Source organism: Centruroides sculpturatus, unplaced genomic scaffold, assembly GCF_000671375.1.
Source record: "Centruroides sculpturatus isolate CEXI.00-Female unplaced genomic scaffold, Cexi_2.0 scaffold1127, whole genome shotgun sequence".
Taxonomy (NCBI): Eukaryota; Metazoa; Arthropoda; class Arachnida; order Scorpiones; family Buthidae; genus Centruroides; species Centruroides sculpturatus.
The window spans coordinates 245,188-263,372 of NW_019385367.1; the positions used below are offsets into that span (position 1 = coordinate 245,188).

The window sequence follows — 18,185 nt, forward strand, 5'->3', positions numbered from 1 at the left end:
TGACCTAAGAATTCCTATACACATACATACATACATACATATATATATATATATATGTATATGCTATACTGAAAATGAAAATATATTATGATAAAAAATGAAAGTATGACAAATTTTAAAACACGACAAGAGCTAATCTTATCATTAATAGTAAAAATTCAACTAAATAATGATCATTTTTAACAAAAAATTTTGAGGGAAGGGGAAAAACTTTAATAGTAAATTCAAACTATTTATATAAGAATTCCTAAAATAAAAAAGATGATTTCAAAAAAATAAAAATTGGTTGCTCCATTAACTCCTTAGGAAAAAATTTTTAAATAGAATTTAACTATTTCATTATTCTGAAAATCTATAAGTTATTTTATCTTTAACATATAACCATGTTAAATTTCTTATGTGAAAAATATATTCAATGTTTACATGAAGAAAATTAACTTATAATTATCAAAAGTTACAACAAAACTGGAAAAACCTTTCCTTCTTGTCCAGTAAGAGTTATTAATGAATTGACAAAACTCCACAGTGAGGAACTGGAATGTAATGATTTAGATAATATTTGGTTTAGATAGATGAAGAGTGCAGGCATATATTATATTCCTATTTTGGATGAAGGGTTTAGGCATAGTTAAGTGTTTGTTGGTTCTACTAACAGATCACTAGCCAATGGAATAAAAGAGCATCATTACACCATTGAAAAAAAAACTGATTACTGCCTTAGCCATGTATGCCATGGAACCTAGCGTAAAATGCTAGTTTTGAAGAAGAAGCAGAATTAATACAACCTTCCTTTCAACACTGACCACATCATGGCTTTGGAAATTATAGAGAAGTTTAAAGCAACAAAACAGAAATTCTGCATCAATTTCAAAAAAGCTGAATTGTTGTTATAGCATGGCAATCCTTTTATGATAATCCACAGAGGAAGCAAGGAGATAGAACCAAGTGTAAATTATATTCTTTTGGCATTTATAGATCTTAACGTAATAAAATTTGATATATTATCTTGGTATATTTGGTTTTTATATTTGGTATTTATGTACTTATTATACATTATTGCTTGTATTTTCATTATAATTTTAATCTGTATAATCCTTTTTAAATTTCTGAATCAGTAGAATTCATTTTGGAATGTTTGGAATGCAAAAGCATTCCAAACATCTAATAAATGAATTTTATACTGTATTAAGTTATAGACTTGATTTTTCCCTATCAATTAGACCAAAAACATTCATCACTACATTAGTAACTCTTGCTGGAAAAGAAGTAAAGGATTTTATAATTATCTTTCCATATTTATAACAAATGTTAATATTACAAATGTATACATATACATACAATTTTTAAAATTCATACTAAAGGAATCAAATTTAAAAAATTTATAAGACTACAATGACATGAATAGTTATCAAGGCACACAAGCATAAGTGGGGAGGCAAAAAAATGAAAATATATTATGATAAAAAATGAAAGTATGACAAATTTTAAAACACGACAAGAGCTAATCTTATCATTAATAGTAAAAATTCAACTAAATAATGATCATTTTTAACAAAAAATTTTGAGGGAAGGGGAAAAACTTTAATAGTAAATTCAAACTATTTATATAAGAATTCCTAAAATAAAAAAGATGATTTCAAAAAAATAAAAATTGGTTGCTCCATTAACTCCTTAGGAAAAAATAGTATTTTTAAATAGAATTTAACTATTTCATTATTCTGAAAATCTATAAGTTATTTTATCTTTAACATATAACCATGTTAAATTTCTTATGTGAAAAATATATTCAATGTTTACATGAAGAAAATTAACTTATAATTATCAAAAGTTACAACAAAACTGGAAANATTTTTAAATAGAATTTAACTATTTCATTATTCTGAAAATCTATAAGTTATTTTATCTTTAACATATAACCATGTTAAATTTCTTATGTGAAAAATATATTCAATGTTTACATGAAGAAAATTAACTTATAATTATCAAAAGTTACAACAAAACTGGAAAAACCTTTCCTTCTTGTCCAGTAAGAGTTATTAATGAATTGACAAAACTCCACAGTGAGGAACTGGAATGTAATGATTTAGATAATATTTGGTTTAGATAGATGAAGAGTGCAGGCATATATTATATTCCTATTTTGGATGAAGGGTTTAGGCATAGTTAAGTGTTTGTTGGTTCTACTAACAGATCACTAGCCAATGGAATAAAAGAGCATCATTACACCATTGAAAAAAAAACTGATTACTGCCTTAGCCATGTATGCCATGGAACCTAGCGTAAAATGCTAGTTTTGAAGAAGAAGCAGAATTAATACAACCTTCCTTTCAACACTGACCACATCATGGCTTTGGAAATTATAGAGAAGTTTAAAGCAACAAAACAGAAATTCTGCATCAATTTCAAAAAAGCTGAATTGTTGTTATAGCATGGCAATCCTTTTATGATAATCCACAGAGGAAGCAAGGAGATAGAACCAAGTGTAAATTATATTCTTTTGGCATTTATAGATCTTAACGTAATAAAATTTGATATATTATCTTGGTATATTTGGTTTTTATATTTGGTATTTATGTACTTATTATACATTATTGCTTGTATTTTCATTATAATTTTAATCTGTATAATCCTTTTTAAATTTCTGAATCAGTAGAATTCATTTTGGAATGTTTGGAATGCAAAAGCATTCCAAACATCTAATAAATGAATTTTATACTGTATTAAGTTATAGACTTGATTTTTCCCTATCAATTAGACCAAAAACATTCATCACTACATTAGTAACTCTTGCTGGAAAAGAAGTAAAGGATTTTATAATTATCTTTCCATATTTATAACAAATGTTAATATTACAAATGTATACATATACATACAATTTTTAAAATTCATACTAAAGGAATCAAATTTAAAAAATTTATAAGACTACAATGACATGAATAGTTATCAAGGCACACAAGCATAAGTGGGGAGGCAAAAGCTCACCTTTTTGATCTGACATAGGAGGAGACAGGCTATCAAGCGAAGCTTTGTTGTGAAGTAATACACTAGATATTTTCACTGGTGTGCCTATAACATATTCATTGGTTTCACAATTCTTCTTGATTTCAAGGTAGTCATCTATAGAATGTGGGGTAGTACCTAAGAGAAAAGGTTGTTTTGGTTTAGTTGAGATATGTGTGAAACAGTGAAGCCAGGATTCCTTAACATTTCTTTTTAGAAAATGTGTTGTTTAAATGAAATAACAATTTAATAATCATATCAAAATTATACATAAGGTGTCCACAAATAATGTCAATGGTCACAAAAATTTTTCAGAAAAGCAATAGATATAAAAGACTTTATTCTTTAACAGTGCTATATCTTTGATTTTTGTACATCTTATGAGGATTTGATATGTTTTCCAACATTTGTCATTTTGCACATACACAAATATAAATTATTTTGTACCAAATATTTTTCAATAAATAATGATTTAATTTTAATTTAAAAAATAAATTGCTATTTACATGTTAATCTTTCAAATTTTTCCATATTTAATGTTTTGATAAATAAAAAGATTTTTAATATAGCTCTGAGAAAGAAATCAAGAACTGGAGATTGTTAAAACAGAAAATGAAACCCTTTTGCCAAAAACATTCATCACTACATTATCATTTGAGCAGCTGTCTATTTAAAATGCTGTTACCACATTATATATTTATAATAGCATTTTACTTGTGTTGAAAAACAATTGTGAGGCTCCGGAAGTGGGTCGAAATTTGTGCACGAAAAATATTTTAATTTCGTATGAGAAAAATTTTATAATTATTAATCTTATTGTAAAAAGAAACCGTCAAACGCAAAATGAATATTTTATGTCCATATAAGGACATATCTGTAAAAACTAAGAAAGTCAAACTACTCAGGTTAAAACAATGGATGAATTTGAGTACTTAGATTGAACGTCTTCGATAGGAATCAAATTGTCAATCGGAGTTGACTCACCCCGCGATCTGGGCTCCAATCCTGTTACAATTCATAATGAGGAGGGGGAAAAGTTGACATCGACCTATCGGAATGTTCGATCTGGGACCCAGAAAAAACTTATAAAAACCGCACAAAAATAGGATGTGACGTTCTTGGTTCTAAGTTCGGTGTGCTCCGCTTCTGGATTTTTCCTGCGGGAACTTAGTCGTCGTTCAAAAAGAAGTTTTCGCCATCCCGTCCCAGCAAGTTTCGCCAAGGGTAATCTGCTATGAGAATCACCCCTTCAATTTGTGCTGTGTGCCCTGGAGCCTATGTTTTCCTCATCATCTTCGCCAAAAGGAGAGAAGATCGTAGAAAAGATTGAACTTTATTTATGAACTGATTCGCTCTGTGAATAGGCCTTACGCCGAAGTAAAACAGTAGTTGTAAGCGAAATTTTTATATTTAATAAATAGTTTGCGATGGAGGACCTGTCTCAGTAAGTTTTTTCACTCCCACACGACAGTGCTGACCGCTCGACTGTCACGACACTTTCTCCCCAATCGGCAAACCTCACACAATTCAACTTTATTCATATTTAACTTCAATTAGCTCAAGCACTAGTTATGGATTAAAAATTTTATAATAAAAAAACTACCAGATTTAATAAAACAGATGAATATTGCATTGATATCAAGTGGAATAAATACACATTTAACAAAATTATGAAGATTGAATGATAAATAAAGTCTCCATTTTTATAAAACTGCCTGTATTTTAGAAAAGATAGAATAAAGTGACCAGTTTTAAAAAGTAGTAAAAATCATTTATTTTAATCATACATAATGAAGACATTTACTAGCCACTGTGATAACTTACTGGGCTAATTTAATTATCTTCATCTTTAACAGTGAAATTTTAGAAGAATGTTAACATTTTTTATGTGGTTAATGAGTTATCCTCAGGCATCAAATGTAAAAACTGGAATACTAGTGTTGTTAGTATTCCAGTTTTTACATTTGATGACTTTCCACTGTTACTTTCAATGCCTGAGGATGACCTGTTAACCAAGTGAAAAGCATTAGCATTCTTCTAAAATTCAACTGTTAAAGGTGCAGTAATCATATATATTTATTTTTCAACATAAGAGTGACACATTTTCCCAAGCACTCAATCCATTTTTGTACTCTGTGCATGAAAAAACATTTTGATTTTTCCATGATTCACTTCCATATAGCAGCTTGAGCTTTAGAATCTGATGATAAGCTTTGACCTTTCAACTCTGCACTATCACTAGCACTATCTGATAGTGCTAGATCTGGCTGTATGAAAACGTGAAATAACTTGTAACTTCAAGTTGTTAAGCATCTTTGCTGTTTCCTTAATACAATGCTTTCTATGTTTTTATGTTGCAAGAAAAAGACATATTTTCAAAGAAAGACCAGAAAAAACTATTTTTTGAGTTGCTCATAATGTTTCACAATACTTCACTGAATTGTTTTTCCCTTTACCAAATACCAGAGTAACTGGAAGTACAGGAATGGATATAGGATGGAAGGAATAGATCAAAAGAAAAAACCAGAAAGTTTTTTTTAGAATGCAAAAATGAATTGAACAATTAGAAAAAAGTACCATTCTAAATGTTGATTATGTTAAAAATAAATATGTATAATTAAAATAAATGATTTTTAATACTTTCTAAAACTAATCACATTATTCTACCTCTTCCAAAACTAATTTTATAAAAATGGAAAAACTTATCAATTGATCCACATATAATATCAATGTTTTACTGAAAAGGGGATCTTTTTAAAAAATAAGGAAGAAATAACAGTTGTAAGTTATTGTGGTTTTAAATATGTACGTAAATTATAATTATAAAAAAAATTTTAATTGTATACAAAAATGTTGTAAGATCCATGAATGTAAGAATGTTAGACTATAAATATTTGTATAAGCTGCTGTTCCGTATATGGAATAGGTTTTTATTTACTGTATACAAATTGCATTAAAAATTTTTAATTTGCATTATTTGTATTAAACCAAATTGTAATGATGAGGAAAAATACATTTATTGTTTTTCGAAATGTATTTAGAATTAAGAAATTCACAATAAAGAATATATTAAGTATCAAAACATTGTAGAATTTTGATTGATTGATGCTGCTATAAAAATTGGGTTAAGAAAAACTGTTGTTTAGATGTTAATCTAAATTATACTTATTTAGTGGAAAAACTGATAAAACTTCTATTTAGCTATTGAATCATGAAATTCAGAAAAATATTTTAAAAGCAATTTATTCCTTTGTAAATATTTCATTTGGGAAATGACTGAATATTTCATTTTAATTCAAGCTGATGTGAAATTTCACCCATTAAATAGTATTGAAAAAAATAAAAATGGATATTCTTTCAAAAAAGAAAAAGCTCTATTTTGATTTTGGTTTTTCATAAAAATTAAAATTATATTTCAGCAAGCAAACCCAATTTGTCCTTAACTACAAGAACATAACCAAGTATGCAGTAATGTAACAAGTACAAGGTTCCAGAACGAGTCAAAACTAAAATTTAATTGCAAGGTGTTAAATGCAAATATGCTATCATCAAGTATGATCTGGGGTCATGATGGTTATGTAAGAGAGAGGAGAAAAAAACTGTAGTAGTCAAAACAAACACAACGCAAAGAGGAATGATGTAATGGAAGAGATAGAACTCTGACACAGGTGCTCGTAAATAGTCAATTTGGGTTAAAAATTTGGAGAAGGGGAAAAATTTGATGGTTAGAAAAACATCATGTGCAATCATTAAAATCCTAAAATGACAGAAAATAGAAACAACAGGCTAAATTAATGGGTGCACGACTTATAGTTCTATCAACAATCTCCAGTCAAATTCACAAAGAAGTATCAGACAGACATCTCAAAACAGACCTTTCTCGTTACCCAATCAGGTTTCAGGGATCACTTAGAGACAAATGAGAAACTGGGAAGCGAGGAATGGAATGTGGGGCATCAGAAATATTGATGAAAAAGAAAAAAACTATATAAACCAAAAACTCAAGGTTGAAAGGGCCATATCCCTCTAAAAAAAGGGTCGTGTGTCACAAGAAGTTGTGCTGTGTTGTGTGACTCAGCAGCCACTTCGGATGCCAAACACCTTCGCTTATAATCTGCAGCAAAATGAACAAACCTTTCTCGTCCATGCCAGGGTTATGACCGACTGACCAAAACTCTCGCAAGTCCGAAGGCTCACCGATCAGCGCCAGGACAAATTTGTCAATGAGTTACCGTCATCAATCCAACTCATTACCTATGTAAGGATATTTCCATTACAATAATTGGTTTTCTTTGTAACACACTTGTCATCTCTGTCTCTGCCACCACCACCCAGACGTGGATGACCTTAGCCTTCCTGACACAGGAATAACTGATTTTCCCCTGAAAGTCGAGAAACTTACACAAATGACTGACCATAAACTAATTCTGAAATATTAACTGTAAATAACATTTTCTGATGTCGAACAACTTTTATATTGATGTAATAATTACCATAATTTCCTAAATATAACCTGAAATAATGCCAGAACATAGCCTTCACCTGCTTTCAAACTGATTTTACAATGCGAATAACCTATAAGCTACACTCAGAAAATTACAGTATTTAATTTCTAGTTTACCTAATTGAAACTTGAATGCTTGAAGAGTGTGACAACTAAAAATTTATATGTAAATATGTAATTATAAAAACATTATAATTATAAGTTGAAAGGTTTTGTCTAGAAATGCCTGATTCAAACATGTATTCAATTTTGAGAATTCAGTTTGAATATTCTATAATTTGTCTTCTTTTTCATTCAGTGATGCAAATTTATCTATTATAACTTAATTCTTTTTATGCCTCTACAAGAACTTGTGTATCTCAAACTTTACATAACATATTGAAGATACAATCCTTGACTTTTAATAAAGAGCATGAAAAATTTATCAACAAACTTGAATAGAAAATTTATAAGTCAAAACTTTCATAATAAAATATCTTATTAAATTACCTTGCAACATCCTGTATAAGAATAGTTAAATACCAGTAAGAATGATGATTATTTTGATGGCTGATATATGAGAACTATTCTGAAAGTGATGCCTTTCAGAATAGTTCTCATGTTTCACATTTTTTCTAAAACTATTAATGCAAACGTGGTGCCTTACACTACCAGAGAGTAACTCTTTCTGCATGACTGACAATTTTTTAATTCTAGGTTTTGTTAAACCATGGATACGAACCAGAAACAAAGAATATTAAATTCCTGACCAAAGAAGGGTGTACTGCTGCCAACATCCACAAAAGGCTCAAAAATGTGTATGGTGAGGCAACAATTAATGTGAGTAATGTGCAAAGATGGGTAAAAGCGTTTAAAAAAGTGAAACAAGTGTGAAAGGCAAACTACACAGTGAAAAGTCAATGACAAGCAGTTAGTGATGGAAACCAAATTGAGGTGGGTGATATGAATTGCACAGACCAGTGTATCACTGTCCAAGAGACTTCTGAGGTCTTGGTTATGGTCAGAATACTATCCAGTAGATTATTCACAACCTGGGATACCAGAAAGTATGTGCTAAATGGGTTCCTCATCAATCAAGCTAATTCAAAAGAAGAGAGATTGCATATTTATTTGAATCTGTTGGCAAAAAAACAAGGGCATCTTTTTTTGGAAATATTTATATTGGTAATGAGACCTGGGCAAAGAGCATCAAATGTCCCTTCATGACCAAGAGACAAAGAATCAGTCAATGTAATGGAAACACTTCAGCTTCCTAGACTAAAAAAATTCAAAGTATACAATTCAAGGTTATTGTAAATTGTATACTTTGAAGACACTATCATTCCTTGACACAATAGTGTCAAGGAATGATAATGTCTTCAAGACACAATAGTGTCTTTTAGGTTGGAAATGATTTTGCTCTATTTCATTAAACATGGGACAATAATAAACAACAATTGCTACATTTCATCTCTCTGGAAACTTCAAGAAACCATCTGTAAGAAAAGACCATAGAGATAGCCAAATGTAATCCAGTTACACCATAATATTGCATAATTCCACACATTTTAGAAACATCACAAGTTCTTACACAAATGAGATATGAATTATTATTTTGTCACATCAGATCTTTATCAGATAAAAGTTTAACATCACTGTCTTTACATCATTAATAAAGTTTTGCTGAGTACTCCAATTAAAACATATTAACGTTAATGTTAAATATCAATGTTATAGAATTTGTTTTCATTTCACCCCAAGAAGACATTCTATACATGTCAAAAGTGCTTGTGAGATATTCTGTGTTTATTTTTGTGCTTTACTCATTAAAACTTTATTAATGCTGAAAGACAGTGATCTTAAACTTTTATCAAATGAGATGGTCAGCAATGCCACATCCTCCTTACAGCTCAATCTTACACACTACGATTTCCACTTCTTCAGTCAAATAAATGAAAGCCTTTGCAGATAGCACTTTGCAGATATGAGCAAAGTGCAAAATACTGTCAGATGCTGGGAGAGGAAGTGCCCCAAAGACTTTCTCCAAAGTGGCTTTGACAAGTAGGTTTAAAGCAGTGTTTTTCAACCTGTGGGTCGCAACCCCCAAAGGGGTCGCAAAGCCTTACACAGGGGGTCGCGGGTAAAAAAAAGACAAGTGTTTGTAGGTTCTACACTACAATAAAAAAAACTATAATTTCATTGAGAAGGCTATGCCTGTTTATTTTAAAGTACAATTGGTTTTTCGATCGATATTTAGGTCTCAACAGAAAGAAAATTAAATACGTAGTTTTTACCATCACTGACATAGTTTTAATATTGNATTTGAAACATGAGAAAAATGGCTGATCTCTGTTAGTAAATATGGTTTATGCAGATCTGATGTTTATCATTTTACACTTAATTATCAGTACTAAGTTTATCAAAGATAATGCCTATAACACAGTTTAATCACCAGTTTGCACTTTTTCTAAAAGAAAAACTAATTTCCTTGTGACATAAAAGGTTTAAACATAAATTTTCGAATGTGTTATTCAAAGTCGGAACTTAACAATAATTATGTAACAATGTTTGATTTGAATGTGTAGAATCTGAAACAGGCCCATAAACTAGACCGAAAATGTTTGTTTTTGATAAAGTATTGCTGGAAGATGTAAGGAAGATGTGAAATTAATTATTAAATTTTGTGCATTATTTATTATAAAATGTGACATACCAACTTGTATTTTACAAAAAAGTTTTGAATATAGCAATATTTTTTCCACTATTACAATTTCAATTAATTTTATGTACAACATCAAAGTAAAATAGTACAAAAATTAACATCATTTTCAATAAACACACAAAAAATAAAATAAATTGTATCACAATCAAATTTGCATATCATTTAATATAGAAATGATAATCATCAAAAAATGTTTCATTAGTGTTACATTAATAAATAAAAAATAATAAGATAACAAAAGAACAATAATTTTTGGTAAATGAATTGCGATCATTAGGCAAAGATAGAACAAAAAGTGAAATTAAGTGCATATATTTTGAAATGTTAATAAAATACAATAAATTTAAAAATTTTTAATTTAACAGAATTTTAGAAATGCAAACAGAACCCAAAATTTCAAATTAACAATAATAAAATGTTAATCAATAGAACATAAAACTAAATTTAAAAAACCTTTTCAACAGATTATTATTCCAGAAAGTGAAATAAAAATTTTTAAATTTAACAAATTTTGAATGTAAATTACGATATTTAAAATTAAATACTTTTTACCATAAAATTAATACACACACTAACAAAATAACTATTTAATAATATACACAATTTTAAATACAGTTTTTTTTTTATAAGTTAAAGTCTTAAAAAGTTTAAATCAGAAAGTAAAACATATTAGTTTTCTATTAATAAATAATACATTACTGTTTTTTTAAATGTATATACATGTAGCACTATTACATTATTTGTGATAATGTGTAATGTAATAAGCTAACATTAGTATCCATTACTGTCATTACTTGTTTTTTTAAATATAAAATTATATATAAAAGTGATTAGTATTGTTATTCATATCAGATCAACTTTTTAAGAAATGAGAAGTTTCAAAAATTATTGAAAAATGAAAACTTTTAAAAGTATCCAAACATTGTAAATTAAAAACATTTCAAATAATTAAATAATACATTACAGATATGATACATACTACTTATCATGCAATTAATATCTTTTTAAATTTGAATAAAATAAATTTATTTCAAAATAAAATCAAAACAAGTATTATATAAATAGAAATAAGATACAGTTTAATATAATTAAGATTTATTAAGAAATTATATACAAATTTTGATGTAAATATGCACACTTAATACTTTGAAGCAAGATGAAACAACTAAATGTTGAAGAAAAACCATTTCAAATTTTTATATTTTCCATCATATATACTTATAATTATATTATTGTATTAATTCTTTTACAATTTTATCTTTAACTTCAAAAAATTAATTATATTATTTCACTTTAACTATGCTTATTGCTTATATGTTTTTACTTTTCATTATTCAGTCTAAAAAGCAAGACATTAAAATTAATCATTTTTTTATATGAATAAATGAAAATATGTTATGTATATTATATATATGTTATATATATATTAATGTAAAATAATTTTAAAAATTTGAAAAATGCATAACTGTAGAGTTGAAGACTCAATTATATTTAAAAGATAATATATATTTGAAAATATAATAAATCTTTTTTTCCAAAAATCCTTGTATAGATACCATAAAAAATTTTTAATAACATTTATGGCATAACATTATTATTAATTACAAGTTACATTTAAAAATATAAAAAAGTATAAAATGTTCTCTGATGACTTTATAGTCTTTCAACTTCAAATGTTCATTGTATTCTATATACTTGCATGTATATATGGACAGTTTACTATAAAAATGGTGTAAGTTCATTTATCCTTGTGATGAGATATTTAAGGATTTGCATTTCAATTGATTCAAAAATATTCATAAAGTATACTAAGTATGCCCATGTTTTTGTGATTTTAAATATATGAAATTTGTTATACAAATAATTTTGATGACAATTACTAAACCAAATATATTTTTGGGGGCCATAAATGAACTTAGATCATTTTCATTATTATTAAACTGTTCAAATCATTAAATTTTAATTGTTTAAATTTCACTTGAATTAAGGTTTGTTTATAAAACAGGAAACAAAATACTATTCTTTAATCTCAATATTTATTTACTTATTGTTGAATTATATTATGCTTATTAGATTCTGTTTTTTTGTTTTTGTTATATGGAAGTATTTTGAACTATCCATGATACAGAGAAGATAGGTAAGGCAGTAACTGCATCATATCCTTATATTTTTCCTCTAGCATTTTTATACAAGGATGTTCAAAAGTAATGAGTGTGCTCACCAGAAGATGTGCTTCCACACACAACACATTTATGTGTACCATATGAAAACACATAATTTATGTATAATTCATTGTAACATGTAATCATCATCATCAAGATATACCATACCAATTAGTTTGTTGTTGTATTGTAATAAAATGGTTTAATATGAGTTTTCTAAGTTATACATTCATTACATAATTAATAATAATTAACATATGGTATACCTTGATGATAATATGTTACAACAATTTATGCCATAAATTACATGTTTCCTGGTAGCATCCTACATGGTACATACATATGTACTATGTGTGGAAGCATCTTCTAGTGAGTTACTTTCAAAAACCCCGTACAAAGGTGATGTTCCTAAACTTTGTTGTCTCTTTCATCTGGTTTGTGATAAAATCTAGAGTTTAAATTTTGCCTCTTCCTTCAATGTTTTATAGAAAATTAAATATTTTTTTAATAAACTCATTTGTATTACAATGTGAGTCTAATTGTAAAGTGTCACAATGTTACTCCTTAGCTTACTCAGTATTTAATTAGACTATGGAAAACGGATTTGCACCACTTTCATAATAAACGATTATGTAATTTCATTTACAAGAAATTTCCAATTAATCAAAGCATATGAATATTTTAAAATATAAACTGTAAATTGTCTATAAATAAAAAATTCACACTAAATTATATCTAAATCATCGTTTTCTCAATTTTTCCAATAATGGACTTACTCTACTTTCATAATAAATAATCCATATATATTTTGCAGTTAAAATATAATTTAGAATCATCAATAAAAGATCATAACACTAATATTTTAAATGCTCCTGTTGGTAAGTATATAAAGAAATATAGAATAAATCTTAGTGTTTTGTCTCTAAATGTTTATTTCAAAAGTATATTATATTTGAAATTTATACAACATATATGTGTATGTTCCATAAATACAGCCATTTATGTTATGATTAGTAGATTATAAATAACTTATTAATTTAAACTTTTAAAACATTTCCATCCAAAGTAACATAAATTTATAAAAATATAAATTATTTTAAAAATTTGTCTAACTTAATTTCCTAATAATTTAAAGTATTGAGTTATTCAATACACTGAAATATTTATTATTTTTACAATAACATATCAAACAAACTTCACATTTCATATAGTAAATGTAAAAATATATATGATAGAAAACTTAGTAGGAAGAAATAAAGAACTTGAAATCTAAATATTGATAGAAATGAAAGAATGTTATTGAAGAACATTAACTATCTAAACATAAAAATGAATATAAATATTATGTCAATGAAAAAATATATGTGCAAAAATAAAAAAATTTATAAAAAAAAATTTTAATTGTATACAAAAATGTTGTAAGATCCATGAATGTAAGAATGTTAGACTATAAATATTTGTATAAGCTGCTGTTCCGTATATGGAATAGGTTTTTATTTACTGTATACAAATTGCATTAAAAATTTTTAATTTGCATTATTTGTATTAAACCAAATTGTAATGATGAGGAAAAATACATTTATTGTTTTTCGAAATGTATTTAGAATTAAGAAATTCACAATAAAGAATATATTAAGTATCAAAACATTGTAGAATTTTGATTGATTGATGCTGCTATAAAAATTGGGTTAAGAAAAACTGTTGTTTAGATGTTAATCTAAATTATACTTATTTAGTGGAAAAACTGATAAAACTTCTATTTAGCTATTGAATCATGAAATTCAGAAAAATATTTTAAAAGCAATTTATTCCTTTGTAAATATTTCATTTGGGAAATGACTGAATATTTCATTTTAATTCAAGCTGATGTGAAATTTCACCCATTAAATAGTATTGAAAAAAATAAAAATGGATATTCTTTCAAAAAAGAAAAAGCTCTATTTTGATTTTGGTTTTTCATAAAAATTAAAATTATATTTCAGCAAGCAAACCCAATTTGTCCTTAACTACAAGAACATAACCAAGTATGCAGTAATGTAACAAGTACAAGGTTCCAGAACGAGTCAAAACTAAAATTTAATTGCAAGGTGTTAAATGCAAATATGCTATCATCAAGTATGATCTGGGGTCATGATGGTTATGTAAGAGAGAGGAGAAAAAAACTGTAGTAGTCAAAACAAACACAACGCAAAGAGGAATGATGTAATGGAAGAGATAGAACTCTGACACAGGTGCTCGTAAATAGTCAATTTGGGTTAAAAATTTGGAGAAGGGGAAAAATTTGATGGTTAGAAAAACATCATGTGCAATCATTAAAATCCTAAAATGACAGAAAATAGAAACAACAGGCTAAATTAATGGGTGCACGACTTATAGTTCTATCAACAATCTCCAGTCAAATTCACAAAGAAGTATCAGACAGACATCTCAAAACAGACCTTTCTCGTTACCCAATCAGGTTTCAGGGATCACTTAGAGACAAATGAGAAACTGGGAAGCGAGGAATGGAATGTGGGGCATCAGAAATATTGATGAAAAAGAAAAAAACTATATAAACCAAAAACTCAAGGTTGAAAGGGCCATATCCCTCTAAAAAAAGGGTCGTGTGTCACAAGAAGTTGTGCTGTGTTGTGTGACTCAGCAGCCACTTCGGATGCCAAACACCTTCGCTTATAATCTGCAGCAAAATGAACAAACCTTTCTCGTCCATGCCAGGGTTATGACCGACTGACCAAAACTCTCGCAAGTCCGAAGGCTCACCGATCAGCGCCAGGACAAATTTGTCAATGAGTTACCGTCATCAATCCAACTCATTACCTATGTAAGGATATTTCCATTACAATAATTGGTTTTCTTTGTAACACACTTGTCATCTCTGTCTCTGCCACCACCACCCAGACGTGGATGACCTTAGCCTTCCTGACACAGGAATAACTGATTTTCCCCTGAAAGTCGAGAAACTTACACAAATGACTGACCATAAACTAATTCTGAAATATTAACTGTAAATAACATTTTCTGATGTCGAACAACTTTTATATTGATGTAATAATTACCATAATTTCCTAAATATAACCTGAAATAATGCCAGAACATAGCCTTCACCTGCTTTCAAACTGATTTTACAATGCGAATAACCTATAAGCTACACTCAGAAAATTACAGTATTTAATTTCTAGTTTACCTAATTGAAACTTGAATGCTTGAAGAGTGTGACAACTAAAAATTTATATGTAAATATGTAATTATAAAAACATTATAATTATAAGTTGAAAGGTTTTGTCTAGAAATGCCTGATTCAAACATGTATTCAATTTTGAGAATTCAGTTTGAATATTCTATAATTTGTCTTCTTTTTCATTCAGTGATGCAAATTTATCTATTATAACTTAATTCTTTTTATGCCTCTACAAGAACTTGTGTATCTCAAACTTTACATAACATATTGAAGATACAATCCTTGACTTTTAATAAAGAGCATGAAAAATTTATCAACAAACTTGAATAGAAAATTTATAAGTCAAAACTTTCATAATAAAATATCTTATTAAATTACCTTGCAACATCCTGTATAAGAATAGTTAAATACCAGTAAGAATGATGATTATTTTGATGGCTGATATATGAGAACTATTCTGAAAGTGATGCCTTTCAGAATAGTTCTCATGTTTCACATTTTTTCTAAAACTATTAATGCAAACGTGGTGCCTTACACTACCAGAGAGTAACTCTTTCTGCATGACTGACAATTTTTTAATTCTAGGTTTTGTTAAACCATGGATACGAACCAGAAACAAAGAATATTAAATTCCTGACCAAAGAAGGGTGTACTGCTGCCAACATCCACAAAAGGCTCAAAAATGTGTATGGTGAGGCAACAATTAATGTGAGTAATGTGCAAAGATGGGTAAAAGCGTTTAAAAAAGTGAAACAAGTGTGAAAGGCAAACTACACAGTGAAAAGTCAATGACAAGCAGTTAGTGATGGAAACCAAATTGAGGTGGGTGATATGAATTGCACAGACCAGTGTATCACTGTCCAAGAGACTTCTGAGGTCTTGGTTATGGTCAGAATACTATCCAGTAGATTATTCACAACCTGGGATACCAGAAAGTATGTGCTAAATGGGTTCCTCATCAATCAAGCTAATTCAAAAGAAGAGAGATTGCATATTTATTTGAATCTGTTGGCAAAAAAACAAGGGCATCTTTTTTTGGAAATATTTATATTGGTAATGAGACCTGGGCAAAGAGCATCAAATGTCCCTTCATGACCAAGAGACAAAGAATCAGTCAATGTAATGGAAACACTTCAGCTTCCTAGACTAAAAAAATTCAAAGTATACAATTCAAGGTTATTGTAAATTGTATACTTTGAAGACACTATCATTCCTTGACACAATAGTGTCAAGGAATGATAATGTCTTCAAGACACAATAGTGTCTTTTAGGTTGGAAATGATTTTGCTCTATTTCATTAAACATGGGACAATAATAAACAACAATTGCTACATTTCATCTCTCTGGAAACTTCAAGAAACCATCTGTAAGAAAAGACCATAGAGATAGCCAAATGTAATCCAGTTACACCATAATATTGCATAATTCCACACATTTTAGAAACATCACAAGTTCTTACACAAATGAGATATGAATTATTATTTTGTCACATCAGATCTTTATCAGATAAAAGTTTAACATCACTGTCTTTACATCATTAATAAAGTTTTGCTGAGTACTCCAATTAAAACATATTAACGTTAATGTTAAATATCAATGTTATAGAATTTGTTTTCATTTCACCCCAAGAAGACATTCTATACATGTCAAAAGTGCTTGTGAGATATTCTGTGTTTATTTTTGTGCTTTACTCATTAAAACTTTATTAATGCTGAAAGACAGTGATCTTAAACTTTTATCAAATGAGATGGTCAGCAATGCCACATCCTCCTTACAGCTCAATCTTACACACTACGATTTCCACTTCTTCAGTCAAATAAATGAAAGCCTTTGCAGATAGCACTTTGCAGATATGAGCAAAGTGCAAAATACTGTCAGATGCTGGGAGAGGAAGTGCCCCAAAGACTTTCTCCAAAGTGGCTTTGACAAGTAGGTTTAAAGCAGTGTTTTTCAACCTGTGGGTCGCAACCCCCAAAGGGGTCGCAAAGCCTTACACAGGGGGTCGCGGGTAAAAAAAAGACAAGTGTTTGTAGGTTCTACACTACAATAAAAAAAACTATAATTTCATTGAGAAGGCTATGCCTGTTTATTTTAAAGTACAATTGGTTTTTCGATCGATATTTAGGTCTCAACAGAAAGAAAATTAAATACGTAGTTTTTACCATCACTGACATAGTTTTAATATTGCCCTCGGGGTCGCCAGAATTTTTTTAACTTGTAAAGAGTCGCGTATTCAAGAAGGTTGAAAAACACTGGTTTAAAGGCATTGCCATTAGTGGACACTATTTTGAATAATATCACATTCTAGACAGAGTTACTCTACATATGTAGTTACATGTCTCATGTTAATAAAGGAATTATAACCTGACAGGCATTACTTTCAATACAATCTATGTAATATGGTTTGAATGGCAAAATTAAAACAGTAGTTGTCAATTAAAAATTTAATTTTTCTTACTAAACCAACTTGATAACATTTTTTAACATACAAAACAACTATATTCACCAAAAAACTTCTTTTCCTCAAAAAATTAGTTTGGAGTAAATAACCATTTTTTAATGCATGTGTAATTTTAATAAATATTTTTAAAATTCATTACTAATTTTAAGTTAAATTGATTTTTAACTTCACAAGTTACA

The 18,185-nt window shown here is 28.4% G+C and overlaps 1 protein-coding gene across 1 annotated transcript in view; it reads right to left on the reverse strand.

Moving 5' to 3' along the window:
• The window catches only part of LOC111638198 (WD repeat-containing protein 81-like), a 70,859-nt gene that overhangs the window by 29,776 nt on the left and 22,898 nt on the right, over window positions 1-18,185 (reverse strand). The window contains exon 11 of the mRNA XM_023383869.1: window positions 2,983-3,138. Within this exon, the coding sequence (XP_023239637.1) occupies window positions 2,983-3,138 (156 nt within the window). The remainder of the gene's footprint in view (window positions 1-2,982; window positions 3,139-18,185) is intronic.